At 37.3% G+C, this 23,793-nt stretch overlaps 1 protein-coding gene across 3 annotated transcripts in view; it reads right to left on the minus strand.

Moving 5' to 3' along the window:
- BICC1 (BicC family RNA binding protein 1) overlaps window positions 1-23,793 on the minus strand; it is a 329,285-nt gene that overhangs the window by 22,992 nt on the left and 282,500 nt on the right. For 2 of the 3 annotated variants that reach the window (XM_007963396.3, XM_073019140.1), the window contains exons 5-17: window positions 22,857-23,015; window positions 21,502-21,555; window positions 20,473-20,667; window positions 19,996-20,247; window positions 14,641-14,772; window positions 11,759-11,945; window positions 9,771-9,932; window positions 9,079-9,275; window positions 8,074-8,206; window positions 7,336-7,492; window positions 5,143-5,308; window positions 1,800-1,839; window positions 1,355-1,509 (exon numbers count right to left, since the gene is read on the minus strand). In XM_007963396.3, the coding sequence (XP_007961587.3) occupies window positions 1,355-1,509; window positions 1,800-1,839; window positions 5,143-5,308; window positions 7,336-7,492; window positions 8,074-8,206; window positions 9,079-9,275; window positions 9,771-9,932; window positions 11,759-11,945; window positions 14,641-14,772; window positions 19,996-20,247; window positions 20,473-20,667; window positions 21,502-21,555; window positions 22,857-23,015 (1,989 nt within the window). The remainder of the gene's footprint in view (window positions 1-1,354; window positions 1,510-1,799; window positions 1,840-5,142; window positions 5,309-7,335; window positions 7,493-8,073; window positions 8,207-9,078; window positions 9,276-9,770; window positions 9,933-11,758; window positions 11,946-14,640; window positions 14,773-19,995; window positions 20,248-20,472; window positions 20,668-21,501; window positions 21,556-22,856; window positions 23,016-23,793) is intronic. The other variant, XM_007963397.3, reaches the window with a different exon arrangement.

The following is a 23,793-nucleotide window of genomic DNA, read 5'->3' on the forward strand; positions in this document are numbered from 1 at the left end:
ACACAGTTCAGATGAGTGAAGTCACTCGCCAAAGCTATACATCTGGTCAGTGGTGGTTATCAGAACCCTGCACTTGACCACTCCATTACTGAAACGAACATCATTTTCAACTTGTCCTACTGTTGGTCTTAGAAAGCAGAACTGAATGAGTATTTCTAAGGTAAATACTTCATCTATGAAACTATCAGAACACAGTCAACCTAGCACACTTCACTCTGTCAAAAGCAAGGACGGGCTGAAAGGAACAGCCATACCGTGCATCAGGTGAAACTCTAAGAATGAGCACAGCAGTTTTATGGTCCCTGCTAACAAAAGGAGATGTTTATTTTCTCTGTGTTATAATGGAAGAAAGAAGAGTGTACCTCTTAGAGCCTCAACATTTTTCATAATGGTTCCTACATTCTGCTGCTGAAGGTAACTTCAATCTTTAAAATACGGCCTGCCAGGCTGCTACTATAACTCTGACAATGACATTCACAGGAGACTCTTTCTTTCAGTATTTCAATAGTATTTTCTTTTTCACTTACTCAAAAGAGACCAAGAAAAAAAAGCAGCATGTTTGCTTTTGTGTTTCATCAAGAGCCTAATTTATTACAAAGAAAATGGGTGGAGAAAAGGTCAGTCTACAAATGCCAGTTATTAGACTTAACAATTATGAAACCCTTAACCAATATTTGTTTTTTTGGCCTACAGTGCTCTCTCTGGTTGAACACTGTGACTCTTGAACATTTTCATCCATGTTTGGGTTTGTACAGTCTCCCAGCATTGTGCACATGTGCACGCTCTCTCGAGCCCCACCCCACTCCCAAAGACTTAAGAGCCAAAATCTGATACTTTGAAATGGAAAAGGCCTGCTTGGTGAATCACGTGTAGCTTGGCTGTGGAGTATGGAACTCTCTATCCCTTCCATATGGTAGGAATGCCAGCTTCCCAGTCGCACCCCGAGCAGGGCAGCCAACATCTGGGAAACATAAAAATTCTGGAGCACTTGTTTGAGATACTTCTTGCTGTGTTCTTGGCAAATCTGAGCACACTGAATTTTTAACTCATATCTGAAAACCTATTTTTGTTGAATATTTGCCTTTTCCCCCTATGGCGACCTTGCTAGTGAAACCCTTGGATAAAAGGACTCTTCATACATTTTTATGGAATGTTACGAGAAAATACAGATAAAAGATCATAATACACAAGAGTGCATCAGTTTTATAACAGTATCTTTACAGGAATAGAAATAAAAACAAGTCACCACTAATCATTTTCCTTTAGGTACATAAAGAATGAGTGTGGGGGAAGGACTGTCCTGTTTTGATGAAAGAACAGACAGGAAGAATGAGTAGGACATGACTCTACAAACCTCATAAGTGGTTGCCATTGTGGGTTTATAGGACACATGATTGGCCCTTCTCAACTCCTTGATAGTTTCAGCTGGCATGGATTTAGAAAAACCCAGACCACTCCAGGTATTTGTGGGCGTTCTGACCTCCGTCACCACTGGTTTCTTTAACATAGCTTTGGAAACAAAACAAAACCAATGCTTGGTATGTTTAGTGCATTTCTTAAATGAAATACTGATGATAAGTGTTGTTTCTCTGAATATTTGTGAAGGAATTATCACTGAATGTTATTTCTTAATACACCATTCAACAAAATATATTCAGCAGAATTTATGCAACTTGAACCCAAATATTCCAGGTTTCTTTTTATGAGTTTTCAAGTTCTCAATTCACCATGAGTACTCAAAAAACATTTATGCGTGTACTAAAAAACAGTCAAGTGTAAGTTATTAGTATATCATATACCTTTGGTGGCTAATAGCTTCTTCTGTTCATAGTCAAATGCCTGAAAAGGAAACAGAAAATGCCTTTACTGACAGTCTCTCCAAATGTCATGCCATGGTTAGAGAACAAAGGTTTTGACTGTGTTCCAAGAATCTGCCTGAGGCATACACCAAGCTTTGCACAATAATGTCACAGAAATCCAAGGTAAGTCTGTAAGTTTAAACATGCTTCCAACACTAATTAATGAGTAATAATAAATTACCACTTCTGACTTTAAGAGTTAGAATTTTTCCTTAAAAAAAGAAAAAAAAAATCGTATTTACCATAAATACCTAGCACTCCAGAGCCAGTGTCTGCTAGCGTATACTACTACTACTACTAATAATAATGCAAGTTTTCAAAGAATACATTTCCAAAATGCTGTTCTGTATCTATTGGGCCCCTTAGGGTATCACAAATCCCCTCTTCATTTAGATAAGCATAGCCTGAAATGGTATGATGTCAAGATACCTTAAGAAATTATTTAACCTAACTGGCATAGTCTTTGCTTTTGAAGTGAGATAAATGGCAGATGTCTAACTTTAATTTATAATGACATTAAGCAATGCCATAAAATTAAACCTAGTTACCGTTTATTGCACAGGGCCAGGATAGCACCATTGATTCATTCCATTAAAACTGAATGAATAACTATGATGTAGTCAAGTCTATGTGAGGACCAAGATAGATCATTGTGAAGAAAGTAGTGCAGATACAGTTACATTTCAAATCTTTTCTGAGAGTTATCAACTCTCCAATTTAGGAACTAGCTAAGACTTGATGTAAGCATGCCTCAAAGGCCTACCAGAAGGACCAAGGACCAACTGGCAAGAGCTCTTTAACCAGAAAGACCATACCATCATATATAAGGTACCTATATAATCTATGGTCTGAAACAGGACATTTCTGAAGGTGAAATGTGCTGTGAATAACAATTAGGCCAGGATAATAAAAGTAAACAGGGGCTGTCCCAGACAAACAAGGACATGTGATAACTAAAAACATAGCCATGTATCAGGAAAGCCAGATGTTTAGATAATATTTTTGATGAAGTTTTTAGATCCTAGGACTAAAATGGCATTGGGAGTTAAAATCAAGTTTTAATTACTAATGCCTAAAGGCAAGGTATACAGGGAATCTAAATTTACTTGTTCAGCAAATATTCATTGAGGGCCTACTGGTTAACGAGACTATGCTCAGCTTTGTGGAAGAATACAACAACGAATCAAAACAGCCTTGAGGACTTGCAGTTTTGTTTTTGTTTTTGTTTTCAGACAGAGTCTTGCTCTGTGGCCCAGGCTGGAGTGTAGTGGTGCAATCTCAGGTCACTGCAACCTCCACCTCTCGGGTTCAAGCTATTCTTCTATCTTGGCCTCCCAAGTAGCTAGGACTACAGGCACCCACCACCATGCCTAGCTAATTTTTGTATTTTTAGTAGTGACAGGGTTTTGCCATGTTGGCCAGGATGGTCGATGGTCTCGAACTTCCAAACTCAGGTGATCTGCCCACTTTGGCTTCCCAAAATTCTGGGATTACAGGTGTGAGCCACCGTGCCTGGCTGAGTCTTAGGAGGGTTGGGAAAGAGAAATAACTATAAAATAAATTAGAAACTGAGATAAGTATAAAAAGAGAGCTGGGGATATAGCACTCCAAGAGCAATCAGGAGATAGAGATCATTTTCAGCCAAAGAAATCAGGGAAATTTTCAATCTTTCTCTCTCTCAATGCTCAGTGAATATTATCATTGATTTCTTAGTGATTTGAAGAGTTAACTGTTCACTAACGACATAAATACATCTAATTAGGCTAAAACTCAAACATTAAGAACATGCTCATCCATCCTAAAAGAAAGAAACAAGAAACTGGTTCACTGCAGGTATAAATTTGATAGAAAAGGTGACAAGAACCACAAGACAAAAACCATTAAAAGATTATAAAGGGGATTTGATATTTCTTAAATAAATTGTAATTCATATTAACTGAAAATACATCCACCAGAGAAAATGTAGTACATGTCTTTTTAATTTATTTATTTTTAATTTTTGAGACAGGGTCTCACTCTTGTCTCCCAGGCTAGAGTGCAGTGGTGTAATCTTGGCTCACAGCAAACTCTGCCTCCCAGGCTCAGGTGATCCTCCCACCTCAGCCTCCAAGTAGCTGGGTCTACAGGTGCATGCCACCATGCCCGGCTCATTTTTTAGAATTATTCTGTAGTGATAGGGTTTCACCATGTTGTCCAGGCTGGTCTCAAACTCCAGGACTCAAGCAATCCACCTGCCTGGGCCTCCAAAAGTGCTGAGATTATAGACGTGAGCCACCGTGCCTGGCCTTAAATGTCTTTTTTAAACACTGACACATTATAAAGGCCATGGCTTTTATTTAAAAAAAAAAAATTCATAGAAAAACTTAGGAAAACGTTCCAATGCAAAGGATTAAAAAACAGACAACTGAACTGCAGATTGCACTGGAATTAAAGTAATGTAGTTTTGCTCCATGAATTAATTTCTTTGATACATCTATGACAGCTTTTCTGTTCCTAGGATTTTGTGGAACGTTCTTCCTCTTTTTTGGTGGTGAAAGATAAAATAGGTAAGTCTACTCAGCAATTCTGGTCTGACATCAAATGTTTACAGACACCTCTAAAAGCACAAAGCACAATGTCCTTATTTTTCATATTGTCATCTATATGGAAATCAAATTTCTGCATTTTCATGGTCAACAGTATGTTCTGAGTAGTTAGCCTAATAGTTTGAAAATGGATACATGGAAAGTTCCTATTGAGGAAGTTGTTTAATCACAAAAATTATTTAAAGGAAGTTGTTTTGTAATCATAAAATATCTGTGAACCAACACAATCATCGATAATATTCATCATCTACTTTCAAAGAACACTCCACATTAGTTATTCTCATAACTATCTTTAAATGGCACCAAACATATTTATCATCTTCATCACATAGAAAATAGTATATCTATTTATCCAAGACTATGTCATGAAGCAATAATACTTAGAAATGCAGTCCTGCAAACTCATTTACAATTTTTTTAAGTAACACATGAATAACGTTATTTGCATAAGATAGTGACACAGACCATTCTGCACCATTTTAAATATATTTTAAAGAATTCTCACTTAAGCTAAATACTGCTTTTCATTTTTAATGTTTATAGCAAACTAACTGCTACCTATATATTTAAATTTCATTTTGAATGTAGCACAGAGGGAAAACCTAATTTCTGCACTACTGCTGAACACTCACTGAATTCTCCACACCAGAACCCAAACATGTGACATTTGAATGGCTTTCCTATTGTATTACCATTACCTGCATGTTGACGTATGATGACCGTGGGGCAAGGTGGACCCTTTCGGAGTTTTGCTGGGCGGCTGCTGCCCTCTCTGCAGCGCGCTCACTCCCTGGAGCTTTCTTGTCAGTCAAAGGGCTTTCGGTAGCACTCAGTTCAGGGTCTGAGAGCAACCTGTCAGTGCTGCTGTGAAATAAGAGTGTAGAATTTAACACTTCACTATATATACAAATGTACTGAATGTTTCCTATGTGCCACATTTACTATGCATGTTTATCACCATCAGCTATTAACATTATTCTCTCATTTAATCCTCACAACAATGCTATGACACAGCTACTATTGTTATCCCCACTAGCGGATGAGGGAGGTACATTGTCCAAGATCATACCTCTAATGTGACCGGTAGAGATGGAATTTGAAATCGGGCACTTTGACTGTAGGGGTAAAGCTTGAAACTATTTCATGATGCACATTCAAACACAATATATACAGTATATGTGGTATACTGCATATGACATAGATGGAATAGATGTACAGATGAGATTTCTAATTTTTATACATCAAAGAGATATCAATGATTCATGCATGCAAAGTCTAAACAGAGATCCAGTCAATTTGAAGGCATGCAGATGATCCAGTTCATGTGTATGAAATATGTATATGATATTGGTAACAAATAAATGTAGCAGATAAATAAATATTCTTCAAAGTCTGTTGAGGGGGACAGGCAGAACATAAAAGTGCTTCTTACAATGAGCAGCAAACACGTGAATAACAACACATGATATGTACAGAATGCATACACCTCAGGTTCAAATCTAACTGCACCTTAAGCTCAAATAAAACAGGGATTGCAATATCAATCAAGAACTGGTTTTTTTATTCATTCATGATTTTATTTGTTCAACTATTCAGCTGCTGTGCCAAGGGAATTTAGAGGAATTTAGAAAAGTACTTTTGGAATACAAAAAGAGGGACGGTGAACTTTGCTTGACAAAAGTTGACAGAGGCTACACAAAGGACATTTGAATTGGGAACTTAAGAGCATCTGCAAGTTGTCTGGTGCCAAAGGCCAAGAGAAGAGCAAATCAGAGGGAAGAGCACAAGTAAAAGAAAGGAAGCATGCAACACAGACCACTGGTGGATTTGAAGCCAGAGTGTGACAAGATTAGACCTGTTTTTGAAAATAAATGGCTGGAGCAAAATAAAGGATAGATCAAGCTAATAAAAGACTGGAGGCAGGGAGATCTTTCTGGAGGCTTCAGTTTAACCCAGAAGAGGACGATGAGAAGGTTCAGAACACACTCAGTGATGACAAGAATGGGTATCTATTTTAAACACTTCAATAGTTTCAAGGAAGTAAAACTGTTTCTCTAGTCTATAACAACATTAATTTGGGGTATCAGTACCATGTAAAGAAAAACACAGATAAAGGAGAACTGGACAACAGTAGGTAATAATGATTGACCAAAGAGTTTATAAAGGAAAATGGATTTTAGTAAGAATGGGAAGAAATAAAACTATGTATGCTAATCTTTGCATAAAGACACTCTAGAACAGTATACCAGGAACTAATAAGACAGCAGAGGAAATCAGGTGGACGGAATAGGTGGGAACAAAACCTTACATTGTAGAAACTGCCCAAAATACGTGCAGGAAAAAAAAGAAAGAGTAAGGATGACACACTTTAACTGTGCTATGGTAAGGAAGAATTATATTTAATATTTAATACGACTTATATATTTATAACCAAAGTGATTTGGAATAAACAAAGTCATGATAATGTCAAGCATTTATTTAAAAATTTGCAATTAACTACCTTGGGAAAAAAGAGCCACGTAAGGAAGAAATTCAAAGCCAAATGAAGGAGGATTCACAGTGGGAAAATTTCTAACAGCAAAAATCAGAGAATAAAAATGGTTCTGCTGATTACTGAAGAGCAGAGAGAATGCTACAGTTTCAGAGTAATACAGATGGTTTAGAGGACACAGATATAAATAAATTCATTAAATGGGGAAGGGACTACAGAGAAGAAAGAGAAGGGTGAAAATTATCAGATATTATTCCTTAATATTTTTTAAAAGATAAAATGAAAACACCCATGGATGAGATCAAACATGACTTGAATCCAAGAGTACTAACTATAGAGTTGAGAACAAATATACATCATTTCAAAAAATCAAGGACTCTTTTAAGATGAAAATACATACTGTAAGTGTGAGTTTTTCGTGCCTTGCAATAGTTCCACTGTCTGCCTTTTGGCACAGGAAACCTTGGAGGAACACATCATCTGTTTCAAGTCACCAGCATTCCCAGAATGGGAAGGACTTCGAGGCATGCCTACTTCAACAAAAGCATCATTACAACCTGCAGAGGAGAAGAAAAAAAAGTGAAATACCTAAACAACATCACCTTCCAACTGACAATTATCTGCCATGGAAACAAATCAGAACCCTACTCTGGAGACATGATTAACCTGACAGAGACCTCTTTCATCCACAAAGAGAACACCTTAACAAGTTCAGGGTGTCACAAAACTCAATTTGAAGAGAAGACCGCATATATTTATATATTTTAAAGATTTGAGGGGAAGGGTAAAAAAGGTTATAGAAAGATACTCTACTTGGGGGAAATATATCTCTCTATATGTAGATATATATCTCACATTTAGTAAGTTGATGCTTTTCTGCTACACAATTACCTTCACTTTAATTCAGGAACTTACAATGTAATGGGGAAATGATTCTTTCTGTGGAAAGTGCTTTTCAGTTAATCTTTCACCATTCTCTTTGAAATTTTATTCAGGATGTTGTCTTTCCACATAATTGAGGTAGGATGAATCATAGCTGTTTAGCAAAACCAACTCAAAATCACTGCATAGACTCTCTACAACCTCCTTTTTCCAAATAACAAACCAAAATGAATTTCAGAAGGATACAGTTCCCGACCTTCAGTGGGGCTTGATTTGGGAGATGTCTGCTCAGACCCACTTGTCTGGATGGATGGATCACTGTGATTTGCACTCAGCACTTTTTCTCCAAGTGATGAAGTGGATATTGCACCATATTTTATATTTGGAGACTAAACAACAATAGAAAATAACATATAAATATGGTCACAATTTTACAGAGAGTCTAATCAAGAACACAATCCCATTTATAACAGCCACAAAAAAGAAAACTACTCTGGAATACTTCTAACCAAGGAGATGAAAGTTATCTACAAGGAGAACTACAAAACACTGCTGAAAGAAATCGTAGGTGATAAAAACAAATGGAAAAACATCCCATTCTCAGGGATCAGGAGACTCAATATCATTAAACTGGCCATATTGCCCAAAGTAATATACAGATTCAATGCTATTCCTATCATACTACAAACATCATTTTTCCCAGAAATAGAAAAAACTATTCTAAAACTCATATGGAACCAAAGAAGAGCCCAAATAGCCAAAGCAATCTTAAGCAAAAAGAATAAAGCTAGAGGCATCAAACTACCCAACTTCAAACTATACTACGAGGCTACAGAAACCAAACAGCATAGTACTGGCATAAAAAAAATTGACATATAGACCAAGGGAACAGAATGGAGAATCCAGAAATAAAGTTGCACACCTACAACCATCTGATCTTCAATAAAGTTGGCAATAACAAGCAATAGGGAAAGGAATCCATGTTCAATAACTGGCGCTGGGAAAACTGGCTAGCCATATACAGAAGAATGAAACCAGACCCCTCCCTTCACCATATATAAAAACTAACTCAAGGTGGGTTAAATATGCAATTTCCCCATGTAACAAACCTGCATATGTGCCCCCTAAACCTAAAATAAAAGTTGCAAACAATAAATAAAACTCATTTTAGGCGAAAGTTTAAATATGTTTTAACTTTACCAGGGGTTTATCTCTTACAAACAGCAGAGATCACACACACATTCTAGCAGAAAGCCATTACCTGTGCATGTCCATTTAAAGCAGCAGAGATTTTTTTGCCTTCGGTCTGCATACTGTTGATATGGACATCAACAGGAGTTAAGCCAGGAGGGGGAGATGGAGCCGTGTGCCCATAAGTGGGCACTCCAGACAACAAAATATTAGTTAATGTGGCTTGGGCAGTAGATGGAATCATAAGGTGTGGTATAGCAGAAAAACCTACAACAATATTTTATGATGACAGATATTAGGAAGAAACTCAAATTCAACTATTATTTTTATTAACAATAGAAACATCATTTTTTGTTGCTGCAAGTTCAGGAAAGAATTCAATTCTGACACCTCCATAAACAGAGGTACTATTTACTGTAAAAACACAAAGAGTGTTAAAATGGGACAACACCATAGAGAATGTTTTATCCAACCCTCCCATTGTACAGATGTACATGACTACCAGCAAGTTACTCCAACTAGAACCTAACTACCAGGTCTGCTTATCAGATCTGAAGATGGTATTTCACTTGTATGAAAAACTCAAACTGCTTTGCTGCGCTTCATTTTAACTAATTGACGTATCAGAGAATTTCTGTTTCAATGGAGTGTGCTTTGAACTCTAATTTTGCCCTAAGAAAACTGAGTCATTAGTAAATTTTATTTAAAAGACTGGTAACACCTAAGAATACACACCTTGGAATATACTTAAATGATACTGACCTGTGGCACTTGAAGTATTAGCAAGTGGGGGGGCCCATAATGTGGGGCTAGGTGTACCAGAACTTGGACTTTGCAAAGGACTGACTGAGCTATTAAGAGCATTCAAGAGTGAGTTTGGGGTTGTTGAAGTGTTCAGAGATAAGGTGGTGGGTCCCAAAAGACCTGTAATAAATGAATATATAAAGTCAATTCACATAAATTTAAGATTTTAAAATAGACATGGCATGAATATTGCCATTAGTAATGCACAATGATATAATCTGATATTTTCTAAATACAAAATATGGATGACAGATTTTCTTTCAAATATTCACATGAATTTTGCATCATAGAGCTCCAAGAGAGGAAGCGGCTTATCCACAAACAGTTGCTCTCAGAAAATGGAAGATAGGTGTGCCCAGACCAGGATGGCAGTTAGGGTCACTGAATATTACCAGGTGCTTTGCATTAATGTCAGCTACCCAGGATGAACAAAATTCTGCTCAAGTGGAGACTCATTTTTATTCTTCTGCATAACTCATTTGTCATCTGCTTACAAACCCTTCTCAAACTACTCACATGTAGCAGCAACTAGGGAATGCTTTCCTGTGGTAGGATAGATTTCCTATTTGTCCCCGTTACAGATAGGGTAGGCTATCAGAACAGTTCCTAAATGTATCTCAAAACATATACATGAATTCTCTGGGCCCCATCTCAATGATGAAAATTTTCTCAGAAAAAAAATGCTGTTTTTTTTTGTTGTTGTCAGGAGTCAATGCTTGATTTAAATAATGAAATTTTCCTTTGGGCATTTAAAATATGTTCTGGAATGAAATGTGGATTTGTATACAAGTTTCCAGGAATATATATAAAGCATAAAGTATAACAGGATAGGTATAATAATGAAAACATTTTAAAAACTCGGTTACTGAATCTTTGCTCACTTGTTTTCTCTCTAGTGCAGGATGAACTCGGTTCCTGCTAAGTTACCTAATTGGCATTTCCTGACTCACAGTCATTGCTATGTTATTATGTCTGTTCAGGTCCCAGTGGAAAGAACAACTTTGGTAGATTAGGGGCCAAGATAAAAAAAAAAAAAATCTTTCTTTAATGATGTCTAGGCAGGGCTATTTGGAAAATCAATCATATAAGAGTATTACATTTCTTAAAAGTTAAAAGCAAGAATAGCTATTAGAAAAAAAAAATGTTAAAGACTGCTGAGAGTATTCTTTTTTGCCTCAAATCAACACTGAATGCCCCAGGATGATTTGCTAGGAGTACTGATTAAGGAAAACAAATGCAACTGAGAAATGTGCAAGAAAGAAGGGAATCTAGCAAAACTGTAATACAGCAACTAACTTCAGCCTATAAAATAGCAGTCCATAGATGAGGACATAAATATCACCATGACTATTAAGCAGCTCATTCTACTTTCTTAACTAAAGCTCTGAGATGATGATGTTTGTTCATTCTTCTATTTTCTATTCCTCATGTTAGACAGAAATACAGGTCTGACCTCAGACTAGATTTCCTTTGTGTCTGGGTAAGGCAGGTCTAACCACTGGAGATACAGGTTCTGCTTATTTTCTCCCCCCTCCCCACTCCTCATACAGATTTGCAATTACTTTTTAAAAAGCAAACTGGATAATCTTTATCTCTAGGGACTGACGGCAATATTGCAAATGCAAGAGAGAACAAACATAAATTACAGTCAGCATGCTTACTTCAATCTCAATGGCATTCTTAATTTAGAACCATCACAGCCACTGAAAATAAAATAGTCAGACCTTGATTATTTATGCAAACATGGGAAGAATCTGGGTAATAAATCCACAGAGACTAAGAAACCCCAAAATAGATTGATTCAGGTTGTATGGCTTTTCACCTGATCTTTGAGTCCGAAGGAAAAAAAAATAGCCTTTAAATGTAGACCCAAATGGTAGAAAGAAAGGGAACCAGATAAGCATTTCCCCAGTGACTGAGACGTGCTGTAATAATAAATTGTATACCTAGTCCAGTGAGTCCAAGGCCTGCTGAAGCTAAGATATCCAGGCTGGGACATGCCAGGCCGGCAGGGCAGGATGCTGGGGATGGACTGGTTGCTATGGTAACCCCACTGCTTTCAAGTCCGAGGAGACATTTCCTTGCTTCATACATATTTAAGGCATTTCGCTCAACACTTTTCACAATCACAGACTATGGAAACATATAATGGGGGAAAAAAAAAGTGACATGCAAGTAGTCTACAATGAATGGGGGAGGGGAGGGAGGTGGAAAATGAATATGCTAATAAGAATTCCACTCAGGGGACATATCAATGCTGCTTTTAAATCATCTGCAAATTCTAACCACTTAGTGCTTAAGTTTAATCCTTCTGGTAAAACCCTAAATTATTAGTTACCATTTATTGGGCATGTTCTGGGTTCCAGGAGCTGATAGTAGCTGCATATAAGTTCCCATTCTCAGCAAAACTTCATAGAATGGGAATCATTATTCATATTCAGTGAAGTTAAGGGACTTAGCCAAGGTCATGGCATCGCTGTGAAGGGGCAGCAAGAGGATGGGAACTTGGGTTCCCCTTTTATAGCCTCTCATCTTTACACTAAGGCTTCCCCCTTGCATCTTGTCGTTACATACCAAATCAAACTTGTGACCACATATAAACTGCATAATCATCATCACTTAGGTTTGACATTTACGGTTTACTAGTTAGCTAATAGACCTTGAAGTATGACTATTCCTCATTGGTGACATATCTATGTCAAAGCTTATGGTAAAATTTCTAAATAATAAATCATTTTTCTTCCTCAATGGACTCATCTAGAAAATCTGAAATGTGAACTCAAAGGGGAAAGCCCTCAATGGACCAAAAAACAAAACAAAAATCGTGGCTGAGAAAGTAGTTAAAGCAGAGTTAGAATGGGGGCCATTTGGGCATAATTAAATGGCCCTGGGATGCTGCAAGGCTTTGGAGTTCTCATTTACAATCTATTTTTCTCTGACTTCTGCTAATTTCTTACTGAACTCCTGGAATTCTTCTGCCTGTCCATCTTAATATGCACAAGCTCGGTAATGTCTCTCTTATCTTTATCTTTTAGTCCTGGGATCTACAGTGACTCTGGTCAACTCAAATTAGTCACACATGAAGCTTCACGATACATAAAATTAACGTCCTGTTCCCTAACTTTAAACTCACTATATCAAGTTCACTTAGAATCAATGCTATCTTTTCCTTTAAAGTTTTCTTTTGGAGAAGGCAAGATCATTTTTCTTCAGTTGGACAGTGATTACCACATTATTTACACATGCCAAATTATATAAAGTACTTATTATATATACACCATTCTATACATATAAGATTTATAGTTTCAAAATTTTAAAATGGTGTTATTTTCTTGTTTCTGATTTTTGTTAAATAAAGAGAACATTTCCCTTGTTTACTTTACTCCATTTTCCTTTCTATTGCCCCAAAGGCAACTCATCATGATTTTTGTGTGCATCCTTCTAGACAATGCTTTGTACTTAAAACTGTATGGACATACATATACACGAAAATGCTGCCATTGAGTACATACTATGATACAACATACTTTTTTTACTCAACACTATTCTCGTGTTGACTCCTGTTTTCAGAGAGTATAATCAGAAGTAGAACTGCTGCAGGTAGGGGAATCAATATTTTAGAATAATGAGATGATCAGAAATTGCTCTTTAAAGTGGCTGTGCTAGTTTAAACAACAATTCTAATGTAGAAATATTCCTCCTTCCTCATTTTTACTAGCACTTAATAAAAGATTTATTCTGGGCTAGGCACAGTGACTCACACCTGTAATCCCAGCACTTTGGGAGGCCGTGGTGGCTAGATTGCTTGAGCTCAAGAGTTCAAGACCAGCCTGAGAAACATGGCCAAACCCCATTTCTACAAAAAATACAAAACTAGCCAGGTGTGGTGGCACATGCCTGTAGTCCCAGTTACTTGCGAGGCTGAGGTGGGAGAACCACCTGAGCCCAGGAAGTCGAGGCTGCAGTAAGCCATGATTGTACCACTGTACTCTAGCCTGGGCAAAGAAGTGAGACCCTGTCTCAAAAAAAAAAAAAAAAAAAAAAAAATTATTCCATTAAATTTTTACTCTACATGTAGTTACTGAAATTTTACAACACTCTGAGGAGAGGTTCCAAGAACACTGAACTTGAGACAGTTCAGTCCTTAAAGTATTTACAAAAAAGCACAGGCACCTCTTCTTTAACTCTCCAGGTTGCGCAGGAGATGGCATATAGTAAGTAGTCTAAACAATTTCTGAATTACACTGGGCATGTACACAAACACACACACACACACATACACACACAACATGTAAGTAGCCTTATCAACTCTCGGGTAACTTAGTAAAGCCTCAAGTTACCAGATTCCAAATTAAGAACAAATGTTCTTTCCTTCTCATTTAAATATGGAAAAATAATAGTTACTCTAAATGGACTCCAAAAACCAACACATATATAAAGAAAATGATGATCTATAATGAATACTGTCATAAATTTATATTAGATAACTAAATATATAATGACATATATAAGTTGAGTATCCCTTATCTGAAATGCTTGGGATCAGAAGTGTTTTAGATTTGGGGTTTTGGGGGATTTAGGAATATCTGCACTGGTTGGGCATCCCTAATACTAAGATCCAAAATCTAAAATGCTCCAATGAGCATTTCCTTTGATAGTCATGTCAGCGCTCAAAAATATTCAGCTTCTGGAGCATTCTGGATTGGGGATATTCAACCTGTATAGAGTAATAGTTTCAAGTATATGCAAATACATACTTGTATGCAAAATAAAACTATACAGCATATGATATGATACATAATTCTCTGGGTCCAGACTCTGAACCAACCTTGCTTGGCTGTTTGGGCTTTGGTTTAATACTGATGAAGACATCAAGCTGTTCCATCAACTGCGCAATGAACTGTGGATCTACTTCAATTTCTTCCTTCATATCAAACATCAACACAAGAGGAAGACAACCCTAGAAAATGTCACAATAGAATGGTTAAGAGGTAAAAATTTAATCATTTAAACACCTGATAATTTAATACGCCTGCAAATAATGCGATATTTTACAGATTTAAAGACTAAACTGAAGTATTAAAGCTAAATTATGTAAGTTCACATAGCTTGGAGGACAGGTGTGGCATTAACGTTGAGGGGGAGAAAATCATTTTTGGATGACAAAATTATATGTCTTAAGTTTCTGTTTTTGGCCCCGGATTATTTTTATCCACTGTGCACCTTGGAAAATTCCTTTATTCTCTAACTTCAGTTTTGTTAGTTACGCTAGAAACTAGATTATCGACTATATCAAGGGTACTAATCTTTGCTTTGATCAATGACTTCCAGTGGTAGCTTTTGATTGTATATTGAATGAAAACTAAACATGATCAAGCATTTAAAGAGTTCCACATTTTAGCCCAGACTTGCTTGTCCAACCACAGATCTTTGTCTGTACGTCTTCCCCTTCCTCCAGGTTAAGCCAGCCTCTCAACAATCCTTTAAGAGGATCTTGTACTTTGGTATCTTAACTCAGGGGTCCCCAACCTTTTTGGTACCACAGACCGGTTTTACAGAAGACAATTTTTTCATGGACCAGGGGAGGGGGAGGGAAGGGGGGACGGTTTCAGATGATTCAAGCACATTACATTTATTTGGTACTTTATTTCTATTATTATTACGTTGTAACATATAATTAAATAATTATACAACTCACCATAATGTAAAATCAGTGGGGGCCCTGAGCTTGTTTTCCTGCAACTAGACGGTCCCATCTGGAGGTGATGGGAGACAGTGACAGATCATCAGGCATTAGATTCTCCTAAGGGACATGCAACCTAAATCTCTTGCATGCATGGTTCACAATAGAGTTCATGCCCCTATGAGAATCTTATGCCACTGCTAATCTCACAGGAGGTGGAGCTCAGGTGGTCATGTGAGTGATGGGAAGCCCCTATTAACACACATGAAGCTTCCCTTGCTCACCTCCTGCTGTGTGGTCTAGTTCCTAACAGACCACTGACCAGTATTGCTCTGGTCCGTGTCCCAGGTATTGAGGACCCCTGTCTTAACTCATCAAAGGCGTCTTCACCAATATAAATCCTACTTAACCTAATGCAGCTTAAACCTTTACTCCTTCCTGGAGTAAACTGTTACTATTGTCCCTTCTTTTAACTATCTCATTTTTTAGATTTTTCTTTTCTCTAATGCTCTTCTTACAGCCTCTGATCTACTGAGTCTAGGAACAATGTAATATACTTTCTCTGATGCACAGAATTTCCAGTGTTAGCCCACTGGGGGCTGGAATTGTAAATGTGTATCAGGAGAGGTTACCATTAAGCATACTAGGATTAAAATGAATTACTAAGCTGGGAACCGTGACTCATGCCTATAATCTCAGCACTTTGGGAGGCTTAGGTGGGTGGATCACTTGAGGCCAAGAGTTCGAGATCAGGCTGGCCAACATAGTGAAACCTCACCTCTACTAATATTACAAAAATTAGCTGGACATGGTAGCACACGACTGTAATCTCAGCTACTCCGGAGGCTGAGGCATGAGAATCACTTCAACCCAGGAGGCAGAGATTGCAGTGAGCTGAGAACATACTACTATATTCCAGCCTGAGCAACCGAGTGAGACCCTGCCTAAAATAAAAAAAGAAAAAGAAATAAAATACTATGTTCCATTTCTCCTGTGGAAGAAAGTGATTTTTTTTTTTTTTTTTAAATGGAGTCTTGCTCTGTCGCCCAGGCTGGAGTGCAGTGGCGTGATCTCAGCTCACTGCAACCTCAGCCTCCAGGGTTCAAGCAATTCTCCTATCTCAGCCTCTCGAGTAGCTGGGATTACAGGCCTTCACTACCAGGCCCAGCTAATTTTTGTGTGTATTTTTAGTAGAGACGTGGTTTCACCATATTGGGCAGGGTGGTCTCGAACCCCCAACATTGTGATCCGCCTGCCTCAGCCTCCCAAAGGGTTGGGATTACAAGTGTAAACCACCGTGCCCGGCCAGAAAGTGATTTTTATAAGAATAGTGCTATACAAAATGGTGATGGTATTTAAAGTATGGGTTAAAGCCTTTTAATTTCTCCCTCAGTTATTTCAACATTGTGCCATAATACGTGTCATTATTTTTGGCAGGTATGGTCAAAGTGTAAATGTGGATTAATAACTGTAGAGAATATTTGAAAAATTTCACTGAACTAAAAAAATAACATCTAAAGAACTTGTAAAGCAGAAAAAAAATGAAGATTAATTACAACAATTCTTGGATATAAATATAAATCTGACTTGTAGTACAGTATATTAAAAATAACCTGAGAAAATAAGGTTGGCTAAAAAAAATCATTCACAACAAATTTCTTAAAATCATGGATTACAATCTTATTAATGATTCCAACAAGTTCTCATCTGTCAAAGGAATGGACTCAACAATAAAAACTTAGATTTTCTGCAAGTTTCTCAAAAATAAACTCTGCAAGTTAATAATACTAAATGTCACACCTGAAGCTTACTGATTCAAATGCCACTAAAGGTCAAGCACTGAATGAGAAAATACAATGGTGTTTTTAATACAAATATCTGTGAGCCCAGCATCACGTCCAACCATTTTGTTACTATATGATCAATCTATACACTGGGATATTTCATTTCATCTCATTTCATTTTTCATTTATTTCGTTTTTGAAATGGAGTCTCCTCTGTTGCCCAGGCTGGAGTGCAGTGGTGCCATCCGGGCTCACTGCAACCTCTGCTTTCTGGGTTCAGGCGATTCTCCTGCCTCAGCCTCCTGAGTAACTGGGATTACAGGCGTCCATCACTATATCAGCTAATTTTTATATTTTTAATAGAAACAGGGTACTATGTTGGCCAGGCTGGTCTCGATTTTGACCTCAAGTGATCTGCTCACCTTGGCCTCCCAAAGTGCTGGGATTACAGGCATGAGGCACCACGCCCAGTCAAGGGGTTTTAAACAAATATGGGAAGGATAGAAACATTGCAATTATAAATTAGAAGTAGTAAAGTAGTATTGAATTATAACATATAACTTGGCTTTTCTTCCTTCAATAAGTGACACTCCAATTTGTGGCTTAAATAGTATTTTTTAATTGTATCAAAGATTTATGAAATATATAAATGTTTTGGGCTGAAAAAATTTGTGAAAATGGCCATACTGCCCAAGGTAATTTATAGATTCAATGCCATCCCCATCAAGCTACCAATGAGCTTCTTCACAGAATTGGAAAAAACTGCTTTAAAGTTCATATGGAACCAAAAAAGAGCCCGCATCTCCAAGACAATCCTAAGTCAAAAGAACAAAGCTGGAGGCATCACGCTACCTGACTTCAAACTATACTACAAGGCTACAGTAACCAAAACAGCATGGTACTGGTACCAAAACAGAGATATAGACCAATGGAACAGAACAGAGTCCTCAGAAATAATACCACACATCTACAGCCATCTGATCTTTGACAAACCTGAGAGAAACAAGAAATGGGGAAAGGATTCCCTATTTAATAAATGGTGCTGGGAAAATTGGCTAGCCATAAGTAGAAAGCTGAAACTGGATCCTTTCCTTACTCCTTATACGAAAATTAATTCAAGATGGATTAGAGACTTAAATGTTAGACCTAATACCATAAAAATCCTAGAGGAAAACCTAGGTAGTACCATTCAGGACATAGGCATGGGCAAAGACTTCATGTCTAAAACACCAAAAGCAACGGCAGCAAAAGCCAAAATTGACAAATGGGATCTCATTAAACTAAAGAGCTTCTGCACAGCAAAAGAAACTACCATCAGAGTGAACAGGCAACCTACAGAATGGGAGAAAATTTTTGCAATCTACTCATCTGACAAAGGGCCAATATCCAGAACCTACAAAGAACTCAAACAAATTTACAAGAAAAAAACAAACAACCCCATCAAAAAGTGGGCAAAGGATATGAACAGACATTTCTCAAAAGAAGACATTCATACAGCCAACAGACACATGAAAAAATGCTCATCATCACTGGCCATCAGAGAAATGCAAATCAAAACCACAATGAGATACCATCTCACACCAGTTAGAATGGCGATCATTCAAAAGTCAGGAAACAACAGGTGCTGGAGAGGATGTGGAGAAATAGGAACACTTTTACACTGTTGGTGGGATTGTAAACTAGTTCAACCATTATGGAAAACAGTATGGCGATTCCTCAAGGATCTAGAACTAGATGTACCATATGACCCAGCCATCCCATTACTGGGTATATACCCAAAGGATTATAAATTATGCTGCTATAAAGACACATGCACACGTATGTTTATTGCAGCACTATTCACAATAGCAAAGACTTGGAATCAACCCAAATGTCCATCAGTGACAGATTGGATTAAGAAAATGTGGCACAGATACACCATGGAATACTATGCAGCCATAAAAAAGGATGAGTTTGTGTCCTTTGTAGGGACATGGATGCAGCTGGAAACCATCATTCTCAGCAAACTATCACAAGAACAGAAAACCAAACACCGCATGTTCTCACTCATAGGTGGGAACTGAACAATGAGATCACTTGGACTTGGGAAGGGGAACATCACACACCGGGGCCTATCATGGGGAGGGGGGAGGGGGGAGGGATTGCATTGGGAGTTATACCTGATGTAAATGACGAGTTGATGGGTGCAGCACACCAACATGGCACAAGTATACATATGTAGCAAACCTGCACGTTGTGCACATGTACCCTACAACTTGAAGTTTAATAATAATAAATAAATTAAAAAAAAAATTTGTCTTTGATGGTGAAATTTAAATAGTATTTTTACTTTTCTGTTTAAACAGAGGACCTTTTTTTTTTTTTTTTCTTTTTTGCCAAATACAAACTGCACACTAATATTACAGGTCAGATGAAAACAGTCACCTTCCATCTTTGCCACAAAATGCAGTCAATGATTTCACTATAATGTCTTCCATGTTTAGTCTACGTTAAAAAGAAAACACTGAAATAAAATTACATATGCAATGAAATTGAACCTGCTGAGGCACTATGAACCTTACTCTTCTAGTTTATTTCCTTTTAGCAAGAAACTTCCTTATTTGACAAGGCTTCCAAAGTGCTTTCCTAAATATCATATTAGTACAGTGGGTGCAAAAACATGCACTGTATCCAAAGAGGTTTAAAAACATTGTAACACTTATTTCAGTAACCTTACCATGAGATATTGCCTTGCAAGACAGACAGACTCAATAGTGCCCTGGAGGTAGACGGTGGATTTCTTTTGTGGATTACTGGGATCAGGAAAGTGGATCTGAGCACCTGTTCTCTGCATGATATGTTTGATGTTGCTCCCATTTCGACCCATCATAAAGAGATGATGTTGAGCTGCAATATCTAGTTGTGTGCTCACAGGAATAGCTGATGCTAAGCTCCCAGCAAGATGTTCTAAAAGCATGGCAGTTCCTTCCTAAGAGAAAAGGGTGGGAAGGAAATCATCCTATACATTAACTATCCATATAGAGGGAAAGATTCTATTGCATTTCTAACAGCTATGGAAAAATACAGCATATTCTGCAAATCAAAATGTAGAATGAAGGAAAATTCTAGAAATCAAATTAATCTAATATTCTTTAAAAATAAAACCCATATAATTTGTACAGATAGGATGTGCAGAATTATCTGAATAATTTACCTTCACAGCACTAGTGTTATTCTGAGACCCTCGTACTATGACAGTAGCACCATACATTCGGGAACGCTGTTTAAATGATACTGAAATATTGTACGTTTGTGATATATGCTGAATAGAGGGGGAATTAGGATCAGGAACTGGTTGAAGAATTCCGGCAATTGGTAGCTCAAACATCAGCACCAAAGGAAGCAGCTCCTAAAATGAAATGATGAGAATCCAAAGCAGAGAGTTAAAGCATTAGACATTCAGACATGTGTATCATTCATTGATTCTTTTCTGAAGATGGATTTTAAAACATAAACTGCCCTTATAGATATTAAGTTTAGCTACATTATATAAATTTTTTTTTTTCCTTTTTTTTGAGTCAGAGTCTTGCTCTGTCACCCAGGCTGGAGTGCAGTGGTGTTATCCCAGCTCACTACTGCCTCAACCTCCTAGGCTCAAGTGATCCTCTCACCTTGGCTTCCTGAATAGTGGGACTACAGGCATGTGCCACTGTACCTGGCTAATTTTTAAAAATGTTTTGTAGAGACAGACGGGGTCTTGCTATATTGTCCAGGCTGGTCACGAACTCCTGGCCTCAAGTGATCCTCCTGCCTTGGCCTCCCAAAGTGCTGTGATTACAGGTGTGAGCCACCACAACTGGCCTACAAGTGTTTTTAAATGATGGGAGCCTTTTGTGAAACCTGAGAGTTTGTAACTCACATTGCCTGTGACATTTTTTCCTTAGGCCTCTTTATGGTCATTGAATAAAAGCTAGAAAAACTGAGTCAGATAAAATCCAGAACATCTCTGAGAAACATTTTCAATGAAAAAAGTTTATAAATAACATAGAAACTCACTTTTTGAACATATACAACAAACATTTAAATAATGAATGCTAAGATAGATATTAAAATAACTTTTGCCACTATTTCCTACTGATTGAACATGATTTGGTTATAAAATGATCAATTATTATATTTTTAATGCCTTATAATGCAAATGTTGCTGACATCAATTTACAATGTTAAAGTAATAAATAGTTACCCGAATTCTCACTCGGGCAGATTCTACTCCTGCTGGTTGTCCCGCTATAGATACCTATAAAAGGAGGAAAATACAGAGTTAGATTTGTTTTAATCAAACTCACAACTGCTTTTCCAGATAATCGATATGCTTGCTACTAAAAGTGTCATCCAGGGACAAATACAGAGGTATTATCCAGAAACTTGTTAAAAATAAAGGATCTCAGGCCCCCATCCAGACCTGCTTAATCAGAATTTGCATTTTAACGAGATCCTCAGGTAATCTGTGTCAACTGATCTGTTTCACCCATTGGACTTACTGAAAGCCCCACACCCCCAGGAGATCAACCTGCCCTCTTTATAATTACTTTTGTTCACTGCATTTTCTCCCTTGTGTTTAAGCTCTTTGTATACCAGATACATATCAATATTCAATGACAGAGCTATACTAGGTTCTGAAAATAGTGAACTTCTTCCAAACCAGATGGTATATAATCTTTGCTCCAACATCTACCTGGAGATTTCTTCTGAAATCTCCTGGGCCTTTCCATGACCCACTGACTCAAGTTGTCAGTCCTGGCATTGCAGTGGGGGGTACAGGGGCTCCAGGACACCGCTCTTAGGGCCAATGGTCATGCCATACCAGTTTTTAAATATTCTGAATATTGTCTTTGCTTTTTACTATAGTTTTCTGTCTAGTCCCTTACGCACACATCCCACTGTCACCATTAGTCCCTGTAGAGAAAAGACTACTTATTTATCTTTGTGGGTGACAGTTTCTAGTATTGTGACTAGTTTATAAGACAGAATACTTCCAAATATCACAAATAATACTATCTGTTCTTCGAGTACTGAAACTGCTTGCGTGAAGACAGGTGAGTTCCATTGGCTGCCAAACAGAAGAACTAGCACAAATGTGTATAAACTAGAGAGACATAATTAGGGCAATGTAAGAAGTCAGGCACTAATGAATGCACTGCTCCTCAGAAGGTGATCTGGTGTGCCATGGAGGTACTTACTTCTAGGTCTCTGTAGACAGAACCAGGCAATGGATAGGTTTCTGGACTAGGCATGCTTCCAGGTCCTAAACGATATGCTCTCTCAGCCTTTCTTTAAGGTTCTGTTTTGTGGCCATTACATTTTCCCCTATTTTTTATCAATGATTTCAAGATCAAGAGTTTAGGGCCCATCTACAACTCATCTCCTCAAAAAAGCAAAGCACCTTCAATCCCTTGCAGCAAGTTGTACAATCTACACTATATGTCATCTATGTGATTTTTTTTTTTTTTTGTCTCACCTCTCACAAAAAAAGATAGGCAAACTGAAAATTAAGGCTGTAATTCATCCCATAAAAGTTCATGTGAAAAGACAAACCACCTGGTTGCTTTTTTCTGCTTGGTTATTCCTGTTGGAATCTGGAAAGTGGATATGGCATCCAGTTTCTTCCATCACTTTTTTAATATTGTTGCCACCTTTGCCGATTACATGTGAATGTTCTGTGTGTGAAACATCCATCTTCAAAGTGACTCGATTGCTCTATGTGAAAATAATGTATTATTACTTGATGTATGAAAAAGGAAAGAATGACACCCTAAATGCCTTTCCCTCAAGGGAATGGTATTAGCAAAAAGTGAGTCAGTGGGAAATTTTATGAATTTCTTAATAAGATCATCTTAATCTATAAATGTTCTCCTGCTATTCTCTGATTATAAAAAAAGAAATTCTCATTTTAAGACAGATTTGTCAGAAGAAATAGAAAAATTTATTTTTTACCAAGATAATTTTTTGGGAAAGAAGTCTTTAAATAAAGTCAGCTACAGTTAACAGATAAATTACTCAGTCTGTCGTTAAACACATTATTCATGAAACATTTAATCCAAATAACTAAAAGCAGATGAAAACACAAAGATTGAAGATATGCATGCTAGTGGGACTGTATAACTAAGATGATACAAAACTAGAAATAATAAACCTCAAAACTGTGAATAAGGAAGTTTTTACAATCACTGCTTTCACAACTCCTATATTACTATATATTGAACTTTACAAAGTAGATCTATTACTCTTACTGGTAGAAAGAAGGGAGAAAGAGAACACAAAGTGCAGATAACTGGCCACAAAATGGCTTAAATAAAGAAATTCAAAGTACATTAGTTACATTAAAGCAAAATGGAAACTTCTAAGACATAATAAATAAAAATGCTGTGGTCATATTGGACTACATTTAATTTGGGGAACTTAGTGCTGTAAAATCATAAAGACTGACATAAAATCCTTTCTCATTTAGAAGACTGCTACTGAAATTACTCAGTCT

This window comes from Chlorocebus sabaeus, chromosome 9 (genome assembly GCF_047675955.1).
Source record: "Chlorocebus sabaeus isolate Y175 chromosome 9, mChlSab1.0.hap1, whole genome shotgun sequence".
NCBI classification, from domain to species: domain Eukaryota; kingdom Metazoa; phylum Chordata; class Mammalia; order Primates; family Cercopithecidae; genus Chlorocebus; species Chlorocebus sabaeus.